The 18,421-nt window shown below is 36.1% G+C and overlaps 1 protein-coding gene across 2 annotated transcripts in view; it reads left to right on the forward strand.

Moving 5' to 3' along the window:
- FBXL5 (F-box and leucine rich repeat protein 5) overlaps nucleotides 1–18,421 on the forward strand; it is a 42,188-nt gene that overhangs the window by 15,405 nt on the left and 8,362 nt on the right. For both annotated transcript variants that reach the window (XM_017875350.1, XM_017875349.1), the window contains 6 exons: nucleotides 1,644–1,830; nucleotides 3,957–4,139; nucleotides 9,654–9,779; nucleotides 12,367–12,515; nucleotides 13,455–13,537; nucleotides 14,427–15,152. In XM_017875350.1, the coding sequence (XP_017730839.1) occupies nucleotides 1,644–1,830; nucleotides 3,957–4,139; nucleotides 9,654–9,779; nucleotides 12,367–12,515; nucleotides 13,455–13,537; nucleotides 14,427–15,152 (1,454 nt within the window). The remainder of the gene's footprint in view (nucleotides 1–1,643; nucleotides 1,831–3,956; nucleotides 4,140–9,653; nucleotides 9,780–12,366; nucleotides 12,516–13,454; nucleotides 13,538–14,426; nucleotides 15,153–18,421) is intronic.

The following is an 18,421-nucleotide window of genomic DNA, read 5'->3' on the forward strand; positions in this document are numbered from 1 at the left end:
TTGGCTGGACATGGTGGTTCACATCTATAATCCCAGCACTTTGGGAAGCTGAGGCGGGAGGGAAGATTGCTTGAGCTCATGAGTTCAAGACCAGCCTGGGAAAAATAGCGAGACCTCATCTCTGCTAAAAATTAGAAAAATCAGCTGGGCATGGTGGCATGTGCCTGTCTTCCCAGCTACTTGGGAGCTTGAGGTGAGAGGATTGCTTGAGCCCAGGAGGTTGAGACTGCAATGAGCCGTGATCGCACCATAGTACTTCAGCCTGGGTGATAGAGCAAGACCATGTCTCCAAACAAACAAAGACATTTATTAGTCTTAAGCCTACTATACATGTATTAGGGTATCATTGAATGAATGGGCAAAACGTTTTCCCTTTTTCTTCTATCTCTAATTTGGGATGAATATCAGAGTTAGAAATAGATAAATGATTTTATGAGGAACTGAATACCTGTTCAACTGTAAATCAATTATTGTAGAGATTCTCAACTATAGCTTCACCTTATAATCAAATTGATGTTTAAACAAACAAACAAAAGAAACCCCAACAGTATTTTAAGCCCTTTCCAGACAAATTACATCAGAGTTAGATCAGAGGACATGCATTGACTTGGGTATTTTTCAGGGCCCCCCAACTCATTGTAATATACAGCCAGTGTTGAAACCACTGAATTTTAGTAGACCAGTGTTTTTTAACTGTATGATACCCATCACAATTATCTGTGGAAGTGAAAACAAAACAAAAAAAGCCTTGTTTCCAACCTCTAAAGATTCTAATTCTGTAAATTGGAGGTTGGGACTAAGCATCTGTTTAGCAGAAGAAATCTCCATGGATAATTCTTACAGGAACCACTGTTGTAAAATAATGATTTGAGGGAACATTTCTAAAATCCAGAAACAGTATTGAAAAGTTAAGTGTTTCAGTAGAGTTCTGACTTTTATGGTTCCAATACGCTGGGAACCATTCTCACGTGAGGCAGAGGCCCAGTTTGGGTAGAATTCAGTTACTGTAGTACCAGAAGGCAGTTAACTGACCTAAACATCTAACAGAATGATTAAGAGTGTTTGACAGATTCTATAAAGGGAAAGCCTTCTGGTCCTCATGCTTTAAAATTGTTTTGGGATTGATTTATTAACTGGAGAAACCATAACAAGAGGGATTTATTTTATTTATTTTCTTTGAGATGGAGTTTTGCTCTTGTTGCCCAGGCTGGAGTGCAATGGCACGATATCAGCTCGCCGCAACCTCTGCCTCCCGGGTTCAAGCGATTGTCCTGCCTCAGCCTCTCGAGTAGCTGGGATTATAGGCATGCGCCACCACGCCCGGCTAATTTTGTATTTTTAGTAGAGACAGGGTTTCTCTGTGTTGGTCAGGTTGGTCTCGAACTCCTGACCTCAGGGGACCTACCCGCCTTGGCTTCCCAAAGTGCTGGGATTACAGGCGTGAGCCATCGTGCCTGGCCAGGATCTTCTTGATGTACTTTGCAGTTTTTAGATAAACTAACTCAGTGGTAACAACTAAAATTTTTATCTTTTTGAGATACATGATCATAATACGACATTCGAGCCGTTAATAATTTAAAAGGGTGTAGAGTGAAACAACACGAATTAAGCATCTTTCCTCATGAATATTTTGTTTAATTTAGGTTTTTCAGCCCATGTTAATGGAATATTTTACCTATGAAGAGCTTAAGGATATTAAAAAGAAAGTGATTGCACAACACTGCTCTCAGAAGGATACTGCAGAACTCCTTAGAGGTCTTAGCCTATGGAATCATGCTGAAGAGCGACAGAAATATTTTAAATATTCCGTGGATGAAAAGTCAGATAAAGGTGAGATTCATATATATAGATAAACAACAATTTATTAGTTATAAGGTCATTGACATCTTACTGATATGAATTGTAGATTTCGGTTGAGGAATAATTTAAGTTAGGCCTGTACTGTGGTCAGTTAAAGGCGTTATTTTCATGTATCAATTTAATTGAAGACAAAGGTTCTCATTTTAGAATTCAGTGTTGTGTATGGTAATTTAACATATACTTGGGACATATTCAGTGTAGTGTTTCTTGAATGAATTTATATATGAGTGAATCACAATTATTGAAAACTACCAGTACAGAGCACTGGCCTGCTCAAAACTGATCAGTCAAAATTGTTGAAAACTACCATTACACAGAGCACTTTTGTGGTTATCATCCTGCTTCCTGAGCTTTATTGACCATAGTGGCTGCTTTTCTCTTTCCTTGTGTTTTTTTCATTGGTTTTCAAAATCAGTTATATTTATAATTTATTTTCATCCTTTCCTATGTATCATTTTTTCAGCTTGTATCCAGTAATATTCAGAGGAACAAGTACTAGAGGCAGAGTTTTTCTGTATTGTTACTCTGAGAATACAAATGAGAAATGCAAATAAAACATGCTGCCTTTTTTAAAAAATTAACTACTTCCTCAGTAATTATTTATGTTCACGTCTTCAAGATTGGTGGCAGCAATGGGATTTCTGTTAAAATAGCTTGGAGTTTTTTGAAATTAGTCCTTTTATTTTTATTTAACAAAGTAGATGAAATGCATGTTGAAACAAACTATTTTACAAGTTAAGCTATAATTAATCCCATAAAGCTTGTATGCCTTACTCTGAAATATAGCTTGTGCTTTAGTTACCAAGCTAAGACTTGTTGTGTCTGGTTTAATTGTAATTATAACATGGGATTTAAAAGCATCACACGACGTTTTATTTTCCCACTCCTTCAAAGCAAATTGTAGCTGTATTATGTTTAAAATATTTGGCCTTTTAAAAGTGGTAGTTTAAAGAATGTGATCATAGCATTTCTATATTTAAGTTGCTTTGTGAAACAAATCAGATATATAAAGTACTCAAATTCTTCATATGACTTTAATGATGAATCTGTTATATTTTTTATGGTAACACCTCATTTTCTTTCTTTCTTTTTTTTTTTTTTGAGACAGAGTCTCGTTCTGTCACCCAGGCTGGAGTGCAGTGGCCGGATCTTGGCTCACTGCAAGCTCTGCCTCCCGGGTTCACGCCATTCTCCTGCCTCAGCCTCCCGAGTAGCTGGGACTACAGGCGCCCGCCACCTCGCCCGGCTAGTTTATTGTATTTTTTAGTAGAGACGGGGTTTCACTGTGTTAGCCAGGATGGTCTCGATCTCCTGACCTCGTGATCCGCCCATCTCGGCCTCCCAAAGTGCTGGGATTACAGGCTTGAGCCACCGCGCCCGGCTGACACCTCATTTTCATTTTTATTTTGGAAATTATTACTGAAATAATAGGTTTATACATCCATAAGTACTTCCTGCAGTAGTTGCTGATGAAAGATTCCTTATCAATGTGAAACAACATCAGAAATATTTGCATTTTGTCGTTTCACCTGCGACATAAATAATTGAAGTAGTTTAAAGCACCTCTAGGTTAAGGCAGTCAGATTTCGCGGACCTCTTGTATGAAATGTGAAAATCAAAGAGGGAATACAAGAAAGATTATTGACAGGAGTCATAATGCATAAATGGAAAAGGTCATGAGATTTGTGTGTGTCATTAAAAATGCCTTGGAGATCTCATAATCTGGCTGACTCTATACTTGTTGATTTAAAGCTGTATAACCTGTTTGGTTCCTTTTTCAAGTGATGCTACTTAATGCTACAAAGTGAATATTGTTTTTTCTGTGATGCCTTTGTAAGAGGAAGTTAATTCTGTGTTCGTTATTGTAGCTCCCACTGATGAAGTATGATTTGGGCCATGATAGTTTAACCCTACTGGTTCTTAACAAGTTTAACATCCCCATGTTACCTCTAATACATGTTATTTCATTTTCACATCTTGCAAGCAGGAAGGAATTGACTTCAGGCACTGGATTTTGTTTATAGAAATGTGATTGTAATTTCTTATTGCATTTGCTCTTTAGCCTTTACTGGTAAAGTTTTTCTTTTTTATTTCAGAAGCTGAAGTGTCAGAACACTCCACAGGTATAACCCATCTTCCTCCTGAGGTAATGCTGTCAATTTTCAGCTATCTTAATCCTCAAGAGTTATGTCGATGCAGTCAAGTAAGCATGAAATGGTCTCAGCTAACAAAAGCTGGATCGCTTTGGAAGCATCTGTACCCTGTTCATTGGGCCAGAGGTAGGTAAATGGGTTTTAACAATATTTTCATGTATTTTTGTAGATGAATATTTATTTACATTAATCAGCAACACCAGGGAGGGAAACTCTGAGAGATTCATCAAAAAGTAGATTTTATAGTTAGATGATGTGTTTTGGTATATATGTTTTGGGAAACTAGCAGTGCTGAAATTCATGGCTAAATTATAATGGTGTCTGTAATTAAAAAAAATTAGGAAAATATATTTGTGGCAGGGGATGCAAAAAGATTGACAAAATGATAATTATTGAAGATAGGTGATAGATACAGGGGATTCGTTATGCTAGTTCTTTCTGCTTTTGACTGTTTTTCAGAATTAAAAGTTAAAATAAAATTAGTAAGCTTTCAAAACTGCTTTAAATAATTATGTTTAATAATAATTATATGAATATTTTAAAAATACAGAATAAATTCTATAAAATTTAAGGGTGATATACCATTATGGCTCTATTTTGGTGATGGCTCAAAATAATTGTGAATCTGTTTCTGTCTTTGACCTATCTTTATTTGATTGGTAATGCCACATTCTCTGAATCACGGTTTCACATAATATCATTATAGTAAATTACTTTCACTTGTGAACAGTTAAAGAAAATTTTCTTTTCATCAACATATAATGCAGTTATGGGTTAAATACAACTAATATAGCATACATTTTTTCTGTCACTGAATTACACAATTTCTGCTAGGTGATTTTTTTTTTTTTGAGGCAGAGTTTCGCTTGTGTTGCCCAGGCAAGAGTGCAATGGCGCAATCTTGGTTCACTGCAACCTCTGACTCCCAGGTTCAAGCGATTCTCTGCCTCAGCCTTCCAAGTAGCTGGGATTATAGGCATGTACCACCAAACCTGGCTAATTTTGTATTTTTAGTAGAGATGGAGTTTCACCATGTTGATCAGGCTGGTCGCAAACTCCTGACCTCAAGTGATCCACCTGCGTCGGCCTCCCAAAGTGCTGTAATTGCAGCCATGAGCCACCGTACCCAGCCCAGGGGAATATTAGCTTCCAAATTCACATAATTTTTAAAAATTGTTTTCTGTTTATGACTTTATGTCTGATTTAAATTATGAGTCTGATTTAAAAGCAATTTTATTCATTACAGTAACATATAGCACTTTTTTTTTTTTTGAGACGGAGTTTTACTCTTGCCTGGTGGAACTCAGTGGCACGATCTCGGGATCACTGCAACCTCTACCTCGCAGGTTCAAGCGATTCTCCTGCCTCAGCCTCCCGAGAGCTGCGATTACAGGTGCCCGTCACCATGACTGGCAAATTTTTTTGTATTTTTACTAGAGACGGGGGTTTCACCGTGTTGGTCAGGCTGGTCTTGAACTTCTGACCTCAGGTGATCCACTCTCCCAAAGTGATGGGATTATAGGCTTGAGCCACTGTGCCCAGCCACGTATAGCACTTTTAAAATAAGCTGTCAGATTTTTTTTTGAATGAAGCTATTTGGAATATTAGGTAGACTTATATCATCTAAATAATTTAGAGTTGTTATGTGGGATAATTTTTTCTGTTAGTTGTAAGATAATGAAATATTTAGTAAAACGTCAAGGCAAACATGGATGCAGAAAATATTTTCTCTAGCTATTCTTAATTCTTAAGAATTCTTAAGAATTATGTCATGATTTGATATGAATGTCAAATGTGATAATGCTGTGCTAACTTTCATGAATTCACCTAAATCTCAAATATGCTGCTTTTTTCTGTTTTTAATATGTTTAAACAAAAAATTCCAATAAGCCTGGGCTCTACTAAAAAAATAAAAAAAATGCCTGGGCACAGTGGCTCACACCTGTAATCCCAGCACTTTGGGAGATTGAGGTGGGCGGATCACCTGAGGTCAGGAGTTCGAGACCAGCCTGGCCAACATGGTGAAACCCTGTCTCTCCTAAAAATACAAAAATTAGCCAGGCGTGGTAGCAGGCACCTGTAATCCCAGCAACTCAGGAGGCTGAGGCAGGGAGAATTGCTTGAACCCGGGAGGCTGAGGTTGCGGTGAGCTGAGATGTGCCATTGCACTCCAGCCTGGGCAACAGAGTGAGACTCCGTCTCAAAAAAAAAATTTAACAAAAATAAAAAAAATTCGCCAGACATGGTGGTACATGCCTGTAATCCCAGTTACTTGAGAGGCTGAGGTGGGAGGGAGGATCATTTGAGCATGGGAAGTCAAGGCTGCAGTGAACCATGATCACGCAATCTGGGTGACAGAGGGAAGACTCTGTCTTAAAAAACAAAAAACAAACAAACCAGTAGAAATCGGATTTTATTTATTTCTAGTATGTGCTTTGAGTGGTTCTCAATCAAATTGATTTTTCCCCCTTCCAGGGGATATTTAAAATATGTGGAAGCATTTTTGTTTGCCCCATCTTTGGGTATCATACTAGCATCTACTGGGTAGAGGCCAGGGTTGTTGCTAAGCACCCTGTAATCCACAGGACAGCTTCCAAAAACAATTACCCAGCCCAAAATGTCAGTAGTGTCAAGGTTGAGAAACTTTAATTTAGATATAAAGAGTTCAGTAAATTGGCTGGGCATGGTGGCTCATGCCTGTAATCTCCTAGCACTTTGGCAGGCCAAGGCAGGCAGATTGCCTGAGCTCAGGAGTTCGAGACCAACCTGGGCAACAACAAGGTGAAACCCAGTGTCTATTAAAATACAAAAAAAAAAAAACACAGGTGTGGAAGTGTATTCCTGTTATCCCAGCTACTTGGGAGGCTGAGGCACAAGAATCACTTGAGTCCAGTAGGCAGAGGTTGCAGTGAGCCGAGACTGTGCCATTGCACTCCAGCCTGGGCAACAGAGTGAGACTCTGTCTCCAAAAAAATGAGTTCAGTAAATTGATTCTGCATAATCTGTCATTTCATGATCATATAATTTAGTTGCAGTACATTCTCCAGGATCTATAAATTTATAGTTTAGCTTTACATTAATCTTTCCCTTTGCTTCTGTTCCCATCTACTTCTGACTACTGGTTGACTACAGAGTAGACAGTCCTGCTTCCTTTTATTTATTAGCTGTTATCATAATGAGGCTATTGTAGGAACCAGTGTGAAACAACAGCAGGGGAGAGTGTTTGCTCCTTGTGATTTCTAAAATTTTATGCAAGACTTGATAATCATTAAGCTTATTTCTGTAAAAGATAAAATTGAAAAACTTCTGTATAGAGAGTAGGATACATAGCAGGTACATAGCAGACTCTATACATTTTTGTAGTTATTGTTCTGTTTCCATAGTTCGAAAGAGAAGGATTTACTTCAGGAAAATATGAACTATTGGTTAATTGATTATTATTGTTAATTGAAGCCACCTGTCATAGTTCTTTTCAGTATGTCTGAAATGGAATCCTTTGCTTATTTCAGTGTAACTTTTTTTTAACCATAATTAAATATTTTTAAAAAATTGCCCATTGCCTGGGCAAAAATTGGAAGCATTCCCTTTGAAAACCGGCACAAGACAAGGAAGCCCTCTCTCACCACTGCTATTCAACTTAGTGTTGGAAGTTCCGGCCAAGGCAATCAGGCAAGAGAAAGAAATAAAGGGTATTCATTTAGGAAAGGAGGAAGTCAGATTGTCTCTGTTTGTAGGTGACATGATTGTTTATTTAGAAAACCCCATCGCCTCAACCCAAAATCTCCTTAAACAGATAAGCAACTTCAGCAAAATCTCAGGATACAAAATCAATGTGCAGAAATCACAAGCATTCCTGTATACCAATAACGGACAAACAGAGAACCAAATCATGAGTGAACTCTCATTCATAATTGCTACACAGAGAATAAAATACCTAGGAATAAAACTTAAAAGGACCTCTTCAAGGAGAACTACAAACCACTGCTCAACAAAATAAAAGAGGACACAAACAAATGGAAGAACATTCCATGCCCATGGATGGGAAGAATCAATATTGTGAAAATGGCCATACTGCCCAAGGTAATTTATAGATTCAGTGCCGTTGCCATCAAGCTACCAATGGCTTTCTTCACAGAATTGGAAAAAACTACGTTAAAGTTCATGTGGAACCAAAAAAGAGCCTGCATTGCCAAGACAATCCTAAGCAAAAAGAACAAAGCTGGAGGCATCATGCTACCTGACTTCAAACTATACTACAAGGCTACAATAACCAAAATAGCATGGTACTGGCAGCAAAACAGAGATATAGACCAATGGAACAGAACAGAGGCCTCAGAAATAACACTACACATCTACAACCATCTGATCTTTGACAAACCTGAGAAAAACAAGAAACAGGGAAAGGATNCCTAAAACCATAAAAACCCTAGAAGAAAACCTAAGCAGTACCATTCAGGACATTGGCATGGGCAAGAACTTCATGTCTAAAACACCGAAAGCAATGGCAACAAAAGCCAAAATAGACAAATGGGATCTAATTAAACTAAAGCCTTCTGCATGGCAAAGAAACTACCATCAGGGTGAACGGGCAACCTACAGAATGGGAGAAAATTTTTGCCATCTACCCATCTGACAAAGGGCTGATATCCAGAATCTACAAAGAACTTAAACAAATGCACAAGAAAAGATCCCGTCAAAAAGTGGGCAAAGGATATGAACAGACACTTCTCAAAAGAAGACATTTATGCAGCCAGCAGACACATGAGAAAATGCTCATCACTGGTCATCAGAGAAATGCAAATCAAAACTTCAATGAGATACCATTTCACACCAGTTAGAATGGCGATCATTAAAAAGTCAGGAAACAACAGATGCTGGAGAGGATGTGGAGAAATAGGAACGCTTTTACACTGTTGGTGGGAGTGTAAATTAGTTCAACTTGTGGAAGATAGTATGGCGATTCCTCAAGGATCTAGAACTAGAAATACCGTTTGACCCAGCGATCCCATTATTGGGTATATACCCAAAAGATTATAAATCATGCTACTATAAAGACGTATGTTTATTGTGGCCCTATTCACAATAGCAAAGACTTGGAACCAATCCAAATGTCTATCAGTGATAGACTGGATTAAGAAACTGTGGCACACATACACCATGGAATACTGTGCAGCCATAGAAAAGGATGAGTTCATATTCTTTGCAGAGACATGGACGAAGCTGGAAACCGTCAGTCTTAGCAAACTATCACAAGGACAGAAAACCAAACAGTGCATGTTCTCACTCATAAGTGGGAATTGAACAAAGAGAACACTTGGACACAGGGCGGGGAATGTCATGTACTAGGTCCTTTTGGGGGGTGGGGGGCTGGGGGAGGGATAGCATTAGGAGAAATACCTAATGTAAATGATGAGTTGATGGGTGCAGCAAACCAGCATGGCACATATATACCTATGTAACAAACCTGCACGTTGTGCACATGTGCTGTAGAACTTAAAGTATTAAAAAAAAAATTGCTTATTGCCTAGGGCTCAGATATTGTCTCTGTGTAGAGATTTTTATTGTAAATAGCTTAGTTTTCCATTATTGCAGGCAATCTGATATTATTTTGATCCTTTTACTTGTTTATTCATCATGTAGGTGACTGGTATAGTGGTCCTGCAACTGAACTTGATACTGAACCTGATGAAGAATGGGTGAAAAATAGGAAAGATGAAAGTCGTGCTTTTCATGAGTGGGATGAAGATGCTGACATAGATGAATCTGGTAAGCTTGTTTGAAATTAAAATTATTACATAGTGTTTTAATAATTATATATTAAGTATTTATAGTTAATAAGTACTAATAATTAGGTATTAGATTTATGTATTTTGTGTTTTCTAAAGAAACTGGTGTTTCTACGCCTACTACTTTTAAAATTTGAAGGAATAATAATAACATTTTAAATTTAATTGTTTGAAGTACTTTAAAGAGTGCATAGGATTATTTCTCTTGTTTTTATATTAAAATAAAAAACCAGAAGATGGTACCTTTTTTTCTTACAGAAATAATGTACATTTATTATAGTGCTTTATAGTTTACAATGTGATTTTAGCGCCACTTTAAGTGATCAGTTGTGCAGCATTTATTGAGTCATATGTGGCTTGAGGGAAATAGGATGAAACTGTTGAGTTGACTTACTCATTTGTAAATAGTCTTAATATTTGCCTAATAAGGTTATTGTAGAATTAAGAGGTAATATACATAAATATTCTTTGTAAATGGTAAGGGATTACAAAAACTAATGTAGCCGTTCGTTAAACACTGTGGGAGAGTTCAAGGGTGAATAAGACTTAATCGCCACTCCTGAGAATTCACAAAGGAGAGAGGATTTAGAAAACATACAATTTTTAATTTAAGGTACGTGATAGAAAAATGCTGTCATACTTGTGCAGAGAGATGCTATTTGAAAGTGTGAGGAGGAAGACAAATTCTGTCTTGGATATTCTAGATAATAATTACTAAAAGATGGTAAAATAGTAAAAAATGAACAGATGAGACATTCTTCTAGTTGGTAAAACTGAAACTATAGGAAATTTTATTTATAAAGTTACCTGCTTAAAGTAATTTGGTCTGGCAAAAGAACTAAATGTGGAAAAAAGAAACATGGAAAGTAACAGTGTAAGTATAAAGATTGTTATATCAGTAGCTAAAGTAGTTTATTTTTATGAAAAGCAGATGCGCCACATTTTGATATAAAGATTCAGAATGTCCTATATAAGGAAAAGGTCTATTCTAGTTATGATAGATTTGTCGATGTGCTTACCTGTGGCAGGCATTGTTTTAGGTATGAAGGATCTAATGGTGAACAAAATGGAAAAAAAAGAAAAAACTGGCCCTTGTTGAGCTTAAAATTTAGAGACAGGAGGCAGACAATAAATACAGGTAAAATATATTCTGTATTAGATGGTGACAAGTGTTGTGGAGAAAAATAAAACAAGGAAAACATGCCAAGAAGAATTTAAAATTGCAGTTTTACATTGAGTGATTAGTTAAGGTCCTTTGGGAAATTTGAGTAAAGACCTGAAGGAGATGAGATATTTGCTTAGATGTCAACTTAAGGAAGTCTCAGTTTATTCATTCTAGAAAATTAATTCATAATACCTGTGGTAAGAATTTTGAAGGTTCTAACAAATTCAGTATATTTGTCTCAATACTTGAAGACAGAGCAAAGACTGTCGATTTCCTTGATATCAAAAAGGAAAAGTTAAGGGTATAAAGATTGAGCCTTTTTAGATAATATATCTGTTGATTATTAAAGACTAAACTGCTATTTACTTCAGTGCTTTTTTCAGTTTAGCTGCCTTGTCTTTATTTATCCTAAGAAGTTACTGTTTTTCATTGAATGTTTTAACTTTCCTAAAAAAGATTTCACAGTTCCAATTACCTTGATTTGATCATCACACATTGTATACAGGTACCAAAGTATCACATGTACCCCCAAAATATGTATAATTATTGTATATCAATAAAAAATTAAAAATTTAAAATTTCATAGTAAATAGTGTACATTTAGATAGTGAGGGCCGAAGTAATTTTTATCTCCTTATATTTTATCTTCCTGTGTGTGTGTTTGTGTGTGTCTGTGTCTGGCTAATGGACGAATTTAGGATAATATCTAAACAAGGAACCATGAGTAACAAATTCTTTTAGTTTATATCCTTTTGTCTGCTATACTTAGTTTCGTTTTAAATGAGACTTCCTTAACTTATTCTGTTAAATCATTTTATGTTTAAAGACATTCAAATTGGTCTTTAGGTAAGAATAATAACAACAGGATCCTGAGAAAGGCAATACAATACAGTTATTCATTATTTTTAGTGTAGTGTGTTTTTTCCTTTTTTCGAATTGGAGTTTATAGTGTTTTCATGGTGGATGTTATAGTAGTACATTCTGTTGTAAACATCCAAGCTTTACAGAAGTTAAGTAAAACCAAAAGCCATGTCATTTTTAACTTCTTAGAAATTCTAAACTACCTTCTTTTGCTTGATTCATTATGATCAGGCTAATTGAGTTGAGTTTCAAATCTTTTCTAGCTTTGTGTCCTTTTAGTTATGTGGAATCAATGATAGTACGTTTTACTATGGATCATTTTCTTTTGATATCATATTTTCTTTTCTTTTGAAAACTTTTACTGTTCTTTTGGTTTTCACATTTTTTTCCGAAACTTTCTCATTGCCTAAAATGGGATTATTTACATAAGAAAGTATAAGGATAGCACAAAGTATTTCATATTTAACAATTTGGTGAGTCCTTGAGTAGCTTAATTATTATCAGTTTATCAAGTTCTTAGACTTTTTAATTCATGTTACAGAAGAGTCTCCGGAGGAATCGATTGCTATCAGCATTGCACAAATGGAAAAACGTTTACTCCATGGCTTAATTCATAACGTTCTACCATATGTTGGTACTTCTGTAAAAACCTTAGTATTAGCATACAGCTCTGCAGTTTCCAGCAAAATGGTATGTTTAAATTAACACTAGTTTGGGTATTAAGAAAAATTGCATGATAAGACTTTGGTTTGCTCATTCCTGAGTTTAATTAAGGACAAACAAACCCCAAAAATGATTATCGAGTGCCTTCCTATGGGTAGGCATACACTGCTAGGTTACTTATTATTTCATTGCAGTTCTCACAACAATCTTTGTAGCATAATTATCATTACCTATATGTTATAGATGAGGAAACCGACCAGAAGAGGTTAAACATTTTATTCAGTTTCACAGATGTTAAGTGATAAAGCCGTTTTATGTGATTTTTTTAAATAATATGTAAAACATGGTAAGATGGGCAAATGAGATGAAATCACTGTTTTATAAAAGTAGATCTTATGACTTCCTACATCAGAATCTTGAGTGTTACTTAAAAATGTAAATTTCTTGGTTTAGTCTCATAACTGCTAAAACAGATTCTTGGGCGGTTGCGGTGGCTCATGCCTGTAATCCTAGCACTTTGGAAGGCTGAGGTGGGCGGATCAAAAGGTCAGGAGTTCAAGACCAGACTGGCCAATATGGTGAAACCCCATCCCTACTAGAAATACAAAAATTAGCCGGGTGCAGTGGCGCACACCTGTAGTCTCAGCTACTCAGGAGGCTGAGGCAGAAGAATTGCTTGAACCTGGAAGGCAGAGGTTGCAGTGAGCCGAGATCCTGCCGCTGCCGTCCAGCCTGGGCGACAGAGTGAGACTCTGTCTCAAAAAAACAAACAAACAAACAAAAACCAAAAAGATTGTCAGGGATTTGAGCCCAGAATTTTTTTTTGTACTCTTATTCAAGTTTTTTTTTTTTTTTTTTTTATATTCACGAAAGTATGTGAACTAGATTATGTTTACTAATAGTCATCTGTTACTTAGCTAATTGAAGTTCTGCAGGTCTTCACGGTGACAATTTTTTCCCTCTTAGGTTAGGCAGATTTTAGAGCTTTGTCCGAACCTGGAGCATCTGGATCTTACCCAGACTGACATTTCAGATTCTGCATTTGACAGGTTAGTTATTTTAAACAATTTAAGTATAATGAAAAACTATTTTATAAAGTTTCATTTATGTAATTGCAGTTTAATCATACTATTATTTTTTACTATCAAATATCAGTCATGTCTGACTATAATTTGATAGCACCCTCCAGTTCTTTACCTCTTGTTCATAGGTCCCAGCTGATCCAAAAATTCCATCTGTATCATCTTGCAATCTGTATAGTCCTATATTTTGTCTAGGCCCTTGAGCCCTGCTGTGCAACCATGTAGATTGGTATTATATGTTTTTAAGACATTTTAGTTTTAGTTGGGCTCTAAGTGCCATTTGGCAAAGCTCCCTGTTAGATTCTTCACAGTTACTCTGAAATAGTATAACTTTCTTCAAGCCACCTCCTTCCCAGAGTATATCTCTTTGACCACCAATTCTCTGTATTCTTGCTCACTCCTTTCCCACCCAACCATTTATATCAGCACCTTTTTTCCTGCTGCAGAGGAAGAGGTATACTCTTCTCTGGTTAAAGCTAATGCTCCATCTTCCTAGAGCTTGTTTCTTAACGGATCTTCCTCATTAACCATTAGTTATTATTCTCTTTCTTTCGTGTGTTTGCACCCTTACTTCTGCTGATTACTTTTAGGGTAATAAACTTAAGTCTTCCCATCCTTACCCCCTCACATCCTACCCTTCTGTTAAGTTAGGAATACTCTGACTTCCTAATTACTCTCATTGAGGTTTTGTATCCCTAGCATTAAGAATAGTACGTTAACAATAGATATTCAGTAAATACTTAAGTGATTATATTAGATGTAAAATCTTTCTTCTAGTTTTCATCACATACAGATAGTCAAATGCTTTTGAAAAATTTAATAATAATTCATTAATAGTCTTGTCTTTTAATTATAGTTGGTCTTGGCTTGGTTGCTGCCAGAGTCTTCGGCATCTTGATCTGTCTGGTTGTGAGAAAATCACAGATGTGGCCCTAGAGAAGATTTCCAGAGCTCTTGGAATTCTGACATCTCATCAAAGTGGCTTTTTGAAAACATCTACGAGCAAAATTACTTCAACTACATGGAAAAATAAAGACATTACCATGCAGTCCACCAAGCAGTATGCCTGTTTGCACGATTTAACTAACAAGGGCATTGGAGAAGAAATAGATAATGAACACCCCTGGACTAAGCCTGTTTCTTCTGAGAATTTCACTTCTCCTTATGTGTGGATGTTAGATGCTGAAGATTTGGCTGATATTGAAGATACTGTGGAATGGAAACATAGAAATGTTGAAAGTCTTTGTGTAATGGAAACAGCATCCAACTTTAGTTGTTCCACATCTGGTTGTTATAGTAAGGACATTGTTGGACTAAGGACTAGTGTCTGTTGGCAGCAGCATTGTGCTTCTCCAGCTTTTGCGTATTGTGGTCACTCATTTTGTTGTACAGGAACAGCTTTAAGAACTATGTCAGCACTCCCAGAATCTTCTGCAATGTGTAGAAAAGCATCAAGGACTAGATTGCCTAGGGGAAAAGACTTAATTTACTTTGGGAGTGAAAAATCTGATCAAGAGACTGGACGTGTACTTCTGTTTCTCAGTTTATCTGGATGTTATCAGATCACAGACCATGGTCTCAGGTGAGTTATAAATTCCAGAAAATTAAGAAATAGATGTGTTCTCATTTCCAAATGGAATATAAAAATTTTGATCTAAGTCATTCTTTTCAGTTGATTTACTTAAGCAAAAAGGGTTAACCAAGATCTGCCCTACTTCAGTGTTGGACCAATGTAACCTCTGTTATTAGTATGAAGTTTCATTTCTGTCAGTTCAGATCCATTGTGATATATGGAAGAACATAAATTTGAAAGTTTAATAAATAGTAAATGGCTACATCATATTTTAAGGTACTTTAGTGGATGAATAAGGTACAGTTTTTACTCTCAAGAACATGTAACAAGAAAATACGCATGTTCTGTTGCTGTGTATTATTTCTGTATGTTATAGTTTTATATCAAGGGTTTTGGAAAATGTAGGCTGTCTATGGAAGTCATTTGGTCCAACTACATGGCTGTCAATTGTTTACAAAAGCCAAAGCTGAGCTACAGTTTCATATGTAGCTAGAGTTTAGAAATTTTGGTCTTTGATCATGATCAACTTACCTTCTGATGCTTTTTAAGTCATAAGGAGAACATGTGGAAGAAGTTCTGCATTTTCTTTTCTGTTTTTTTTGGTAAGCATAATCTTTAGCAGATTAAACCGACTTTTTTTGTTTGTTTTTTAACCTCCTAGAGGAAAGAAGGGCTGGAGGTGACACATATATCAGCCTAGACAGGTAGCTCTTTTCAGCAGCTAGGTTCTATATGTTTTATAGGACCCACTTCAAGATGTGTTAGGTTATGAGTTACTCTTATGCTCTGTTGGAGAAAATACCATGGTGCACTGACTTGGGAGCATGGCAGACTTGATGTAGATTGATCTTGCTTTTTTCTGTATAACTGGCTTTGTGTACAATACTTAACCTTATACTTTGAGACTTATGTAAGAGGAATACATATAAGGCATCTAACAATGATACAGAATAGATTTTCAGTAAGTGGAAGCTGATGTGCAGTAAGCGATTATCTTTGACATGAGCCTTTGGAAATTGGATACATGTTTTTCTTTGATAATGGGATGTCAAATATTTTATAATGAAAATTCTACCAGCATAAAACTTAATACCCCTACCATTATAAAATATACTTAATATGAAATTATTATAAAAGTTTTTCATAAGTCATATACAGTAACCAAAAGTGTTTTCCCTGAGGTAACTGGTATAACTGTGCTTTGACTGCTGTGAATCATTTCATTAATTTTCAGTTTTCTCAAATCCAAGTGCATATGTTGTAGTTTTTAAAAAATAAAGATAACTTTATTCTGAGTTTTATTCTTTAAAATAATTTTATTACAAGTATGTATGTATTCCTAACTGTAATATGATTTTGTTTTGAATACAACTTGATTTTAGGAAGTAAAAGCAATTTTAGTTCAATTTAGAACCTAGTAATTCATTTTTCATCGTCATTTTTTCACTACCATCATACCTTGTTAAAATTTATTTATAACTCTGTTCAGTTTGCATTTTCAATATGACCAGTTTTTGTTTTTTTTTTTTTCAAAGAATGCAGTAATACATGTGACCTCTCAGAGCCGCAATGACTTCTGACCATGTGGCAGTTTTCTTATCTTTTAGTTTTTTAGGATGTTTTAAAAAATAACGCAGAACTTATTAAAATTTTATATAATTAATTGATTTCAAGGTTTTTTTTTTGCTTTCAAAGTATTTAGAAACTCTTCTAGTATAAGGTTTTGGAAAACACTAGAAGGGAGCACACTTTTTAAAAGCAGGTGACCCCAGGGCAAACTTGTACCCTCCCTGAAGTACTGCAGCTGATGCTTTCTTGAAAGCAGCACCTCCTGGCTGGAGGCCAACCAACACACTAAACAAAACTACACACAAGGACCTTCACAGAGTCCACTTCACTCCTGTCCTATCTCCACTGGAGCAAGTGCTGGTACTCATGGCTGAGAGACCTGAAGACAGATCACATCACAGGACTTATCACAGACACTCCCCAGTACCAGCCTGGAGTCTAGCAGCTCTGCTGGGTGGCTAGACCCAGAAAAGAAATAACAATTACGGCAGTTTGGCTCTCAGGAAGCCCCATCCCTAGGGGAAGTGGGAAGAGCACCACATCAAGGGAGCACCCTTGTGGGACAAAAGAATCTGAGTAATAGCCCTTGAGCTAGATCTTCCCTCTGACATAGTCTACCCCAATGAGAAGGAACCAGAATAACAATTCTGGTAATATGACAAAACAAGGTTATTTAACACCCTCAAAGGAACACACTAGCTCACCAGCAGTGGATCCAAGTGAAGAAGAAATCTCTGAATTGCCACAAAGAGGAAATCAGAAGGTCAATTACTAAGCTACTCAAAGAGGCACCAGAGAAAGGTGAATACAAACTTAAAGAAATAAAAAAAAAAAAAAACAAAAGTTATAGGATATGAATGGAAAAATCTCCAGAGAAATTTATAGCATAAATAAAAAACAATCTCAACATCTGGAAATGAAGGACACACTTAGAGAAATGCAAAATGCACTGGAAAGTCTCAACAATAGAATTGAACAAATGAAAGAACTTCAGAAGTTGAAGAGAAGGTTTTCAAATTAACCCAACCCGACAAAGAAAAAAGAATTAAAAAAAAAAATGAGCGAAGCCTCCAAGAAGTTTGGGATTATGTTAAATGACCAAACCTAAGAATAATTGGTGCTCCCAAGGAAGAAGAGAATTCTGAAAGTTGGGAAACCATATTTGAGGGAATAATCAAGGAAAACTTCTCTGGCCTTCGTAGAGATCTGAACATCCAAATACAAGAAGCCACCTTTTAATTTTATCCTGTTTATGTAAATACTGCTTTTATTCTTTTAGGTGTGCCATTAGGTTTTATTTTTTATTGAAATGTAATTAACATACCATAACATTTACTGCTTTTTAAAAGTATACAATTAATTCAGTGATTTTTTAGTATATTTATAGGGTTGTTCAACCATCCACCACAGACTAATTCAAAACGTTTTCATCATCCCAAAAAGAACCCCATACTTATTAGTAGTCACTTCTCACTCCCCCTTTCTCCAGCCTCTGATAACCATGAATCGACTTCGTGTCTATGTGGATTTACCTATTCTAGAATGATAATATTAATGGAATCATTCAATATATGGCCTTTAGTATCTGGCTTTTTAAAATTAGGTTTATGTGTTCAAGGTTTAAGCTTGTTATACTATGTGTCAGTACTTTGTGGCTGCAGATTATTTAATTGTATGGATATATCACATTTTATTTATCCATTTATTAA

This window comes from Rhinopithecus bieti, unplaced genomic scaffold, assembly GCF_001698545.2.
Source record: "Rhinopithecus bieti isolate Rb0 unplaced genomic scaffold, ASM169854v2 scaffold_9237, whole genome shotgun sequence".
Classification (NCBI taxonomy): Eukaryota; Metazoa; Chordata; class Mammalia; order Primates; family Cercopithecidae; genus Rhinopithecus; species Rhinopithecus bieti.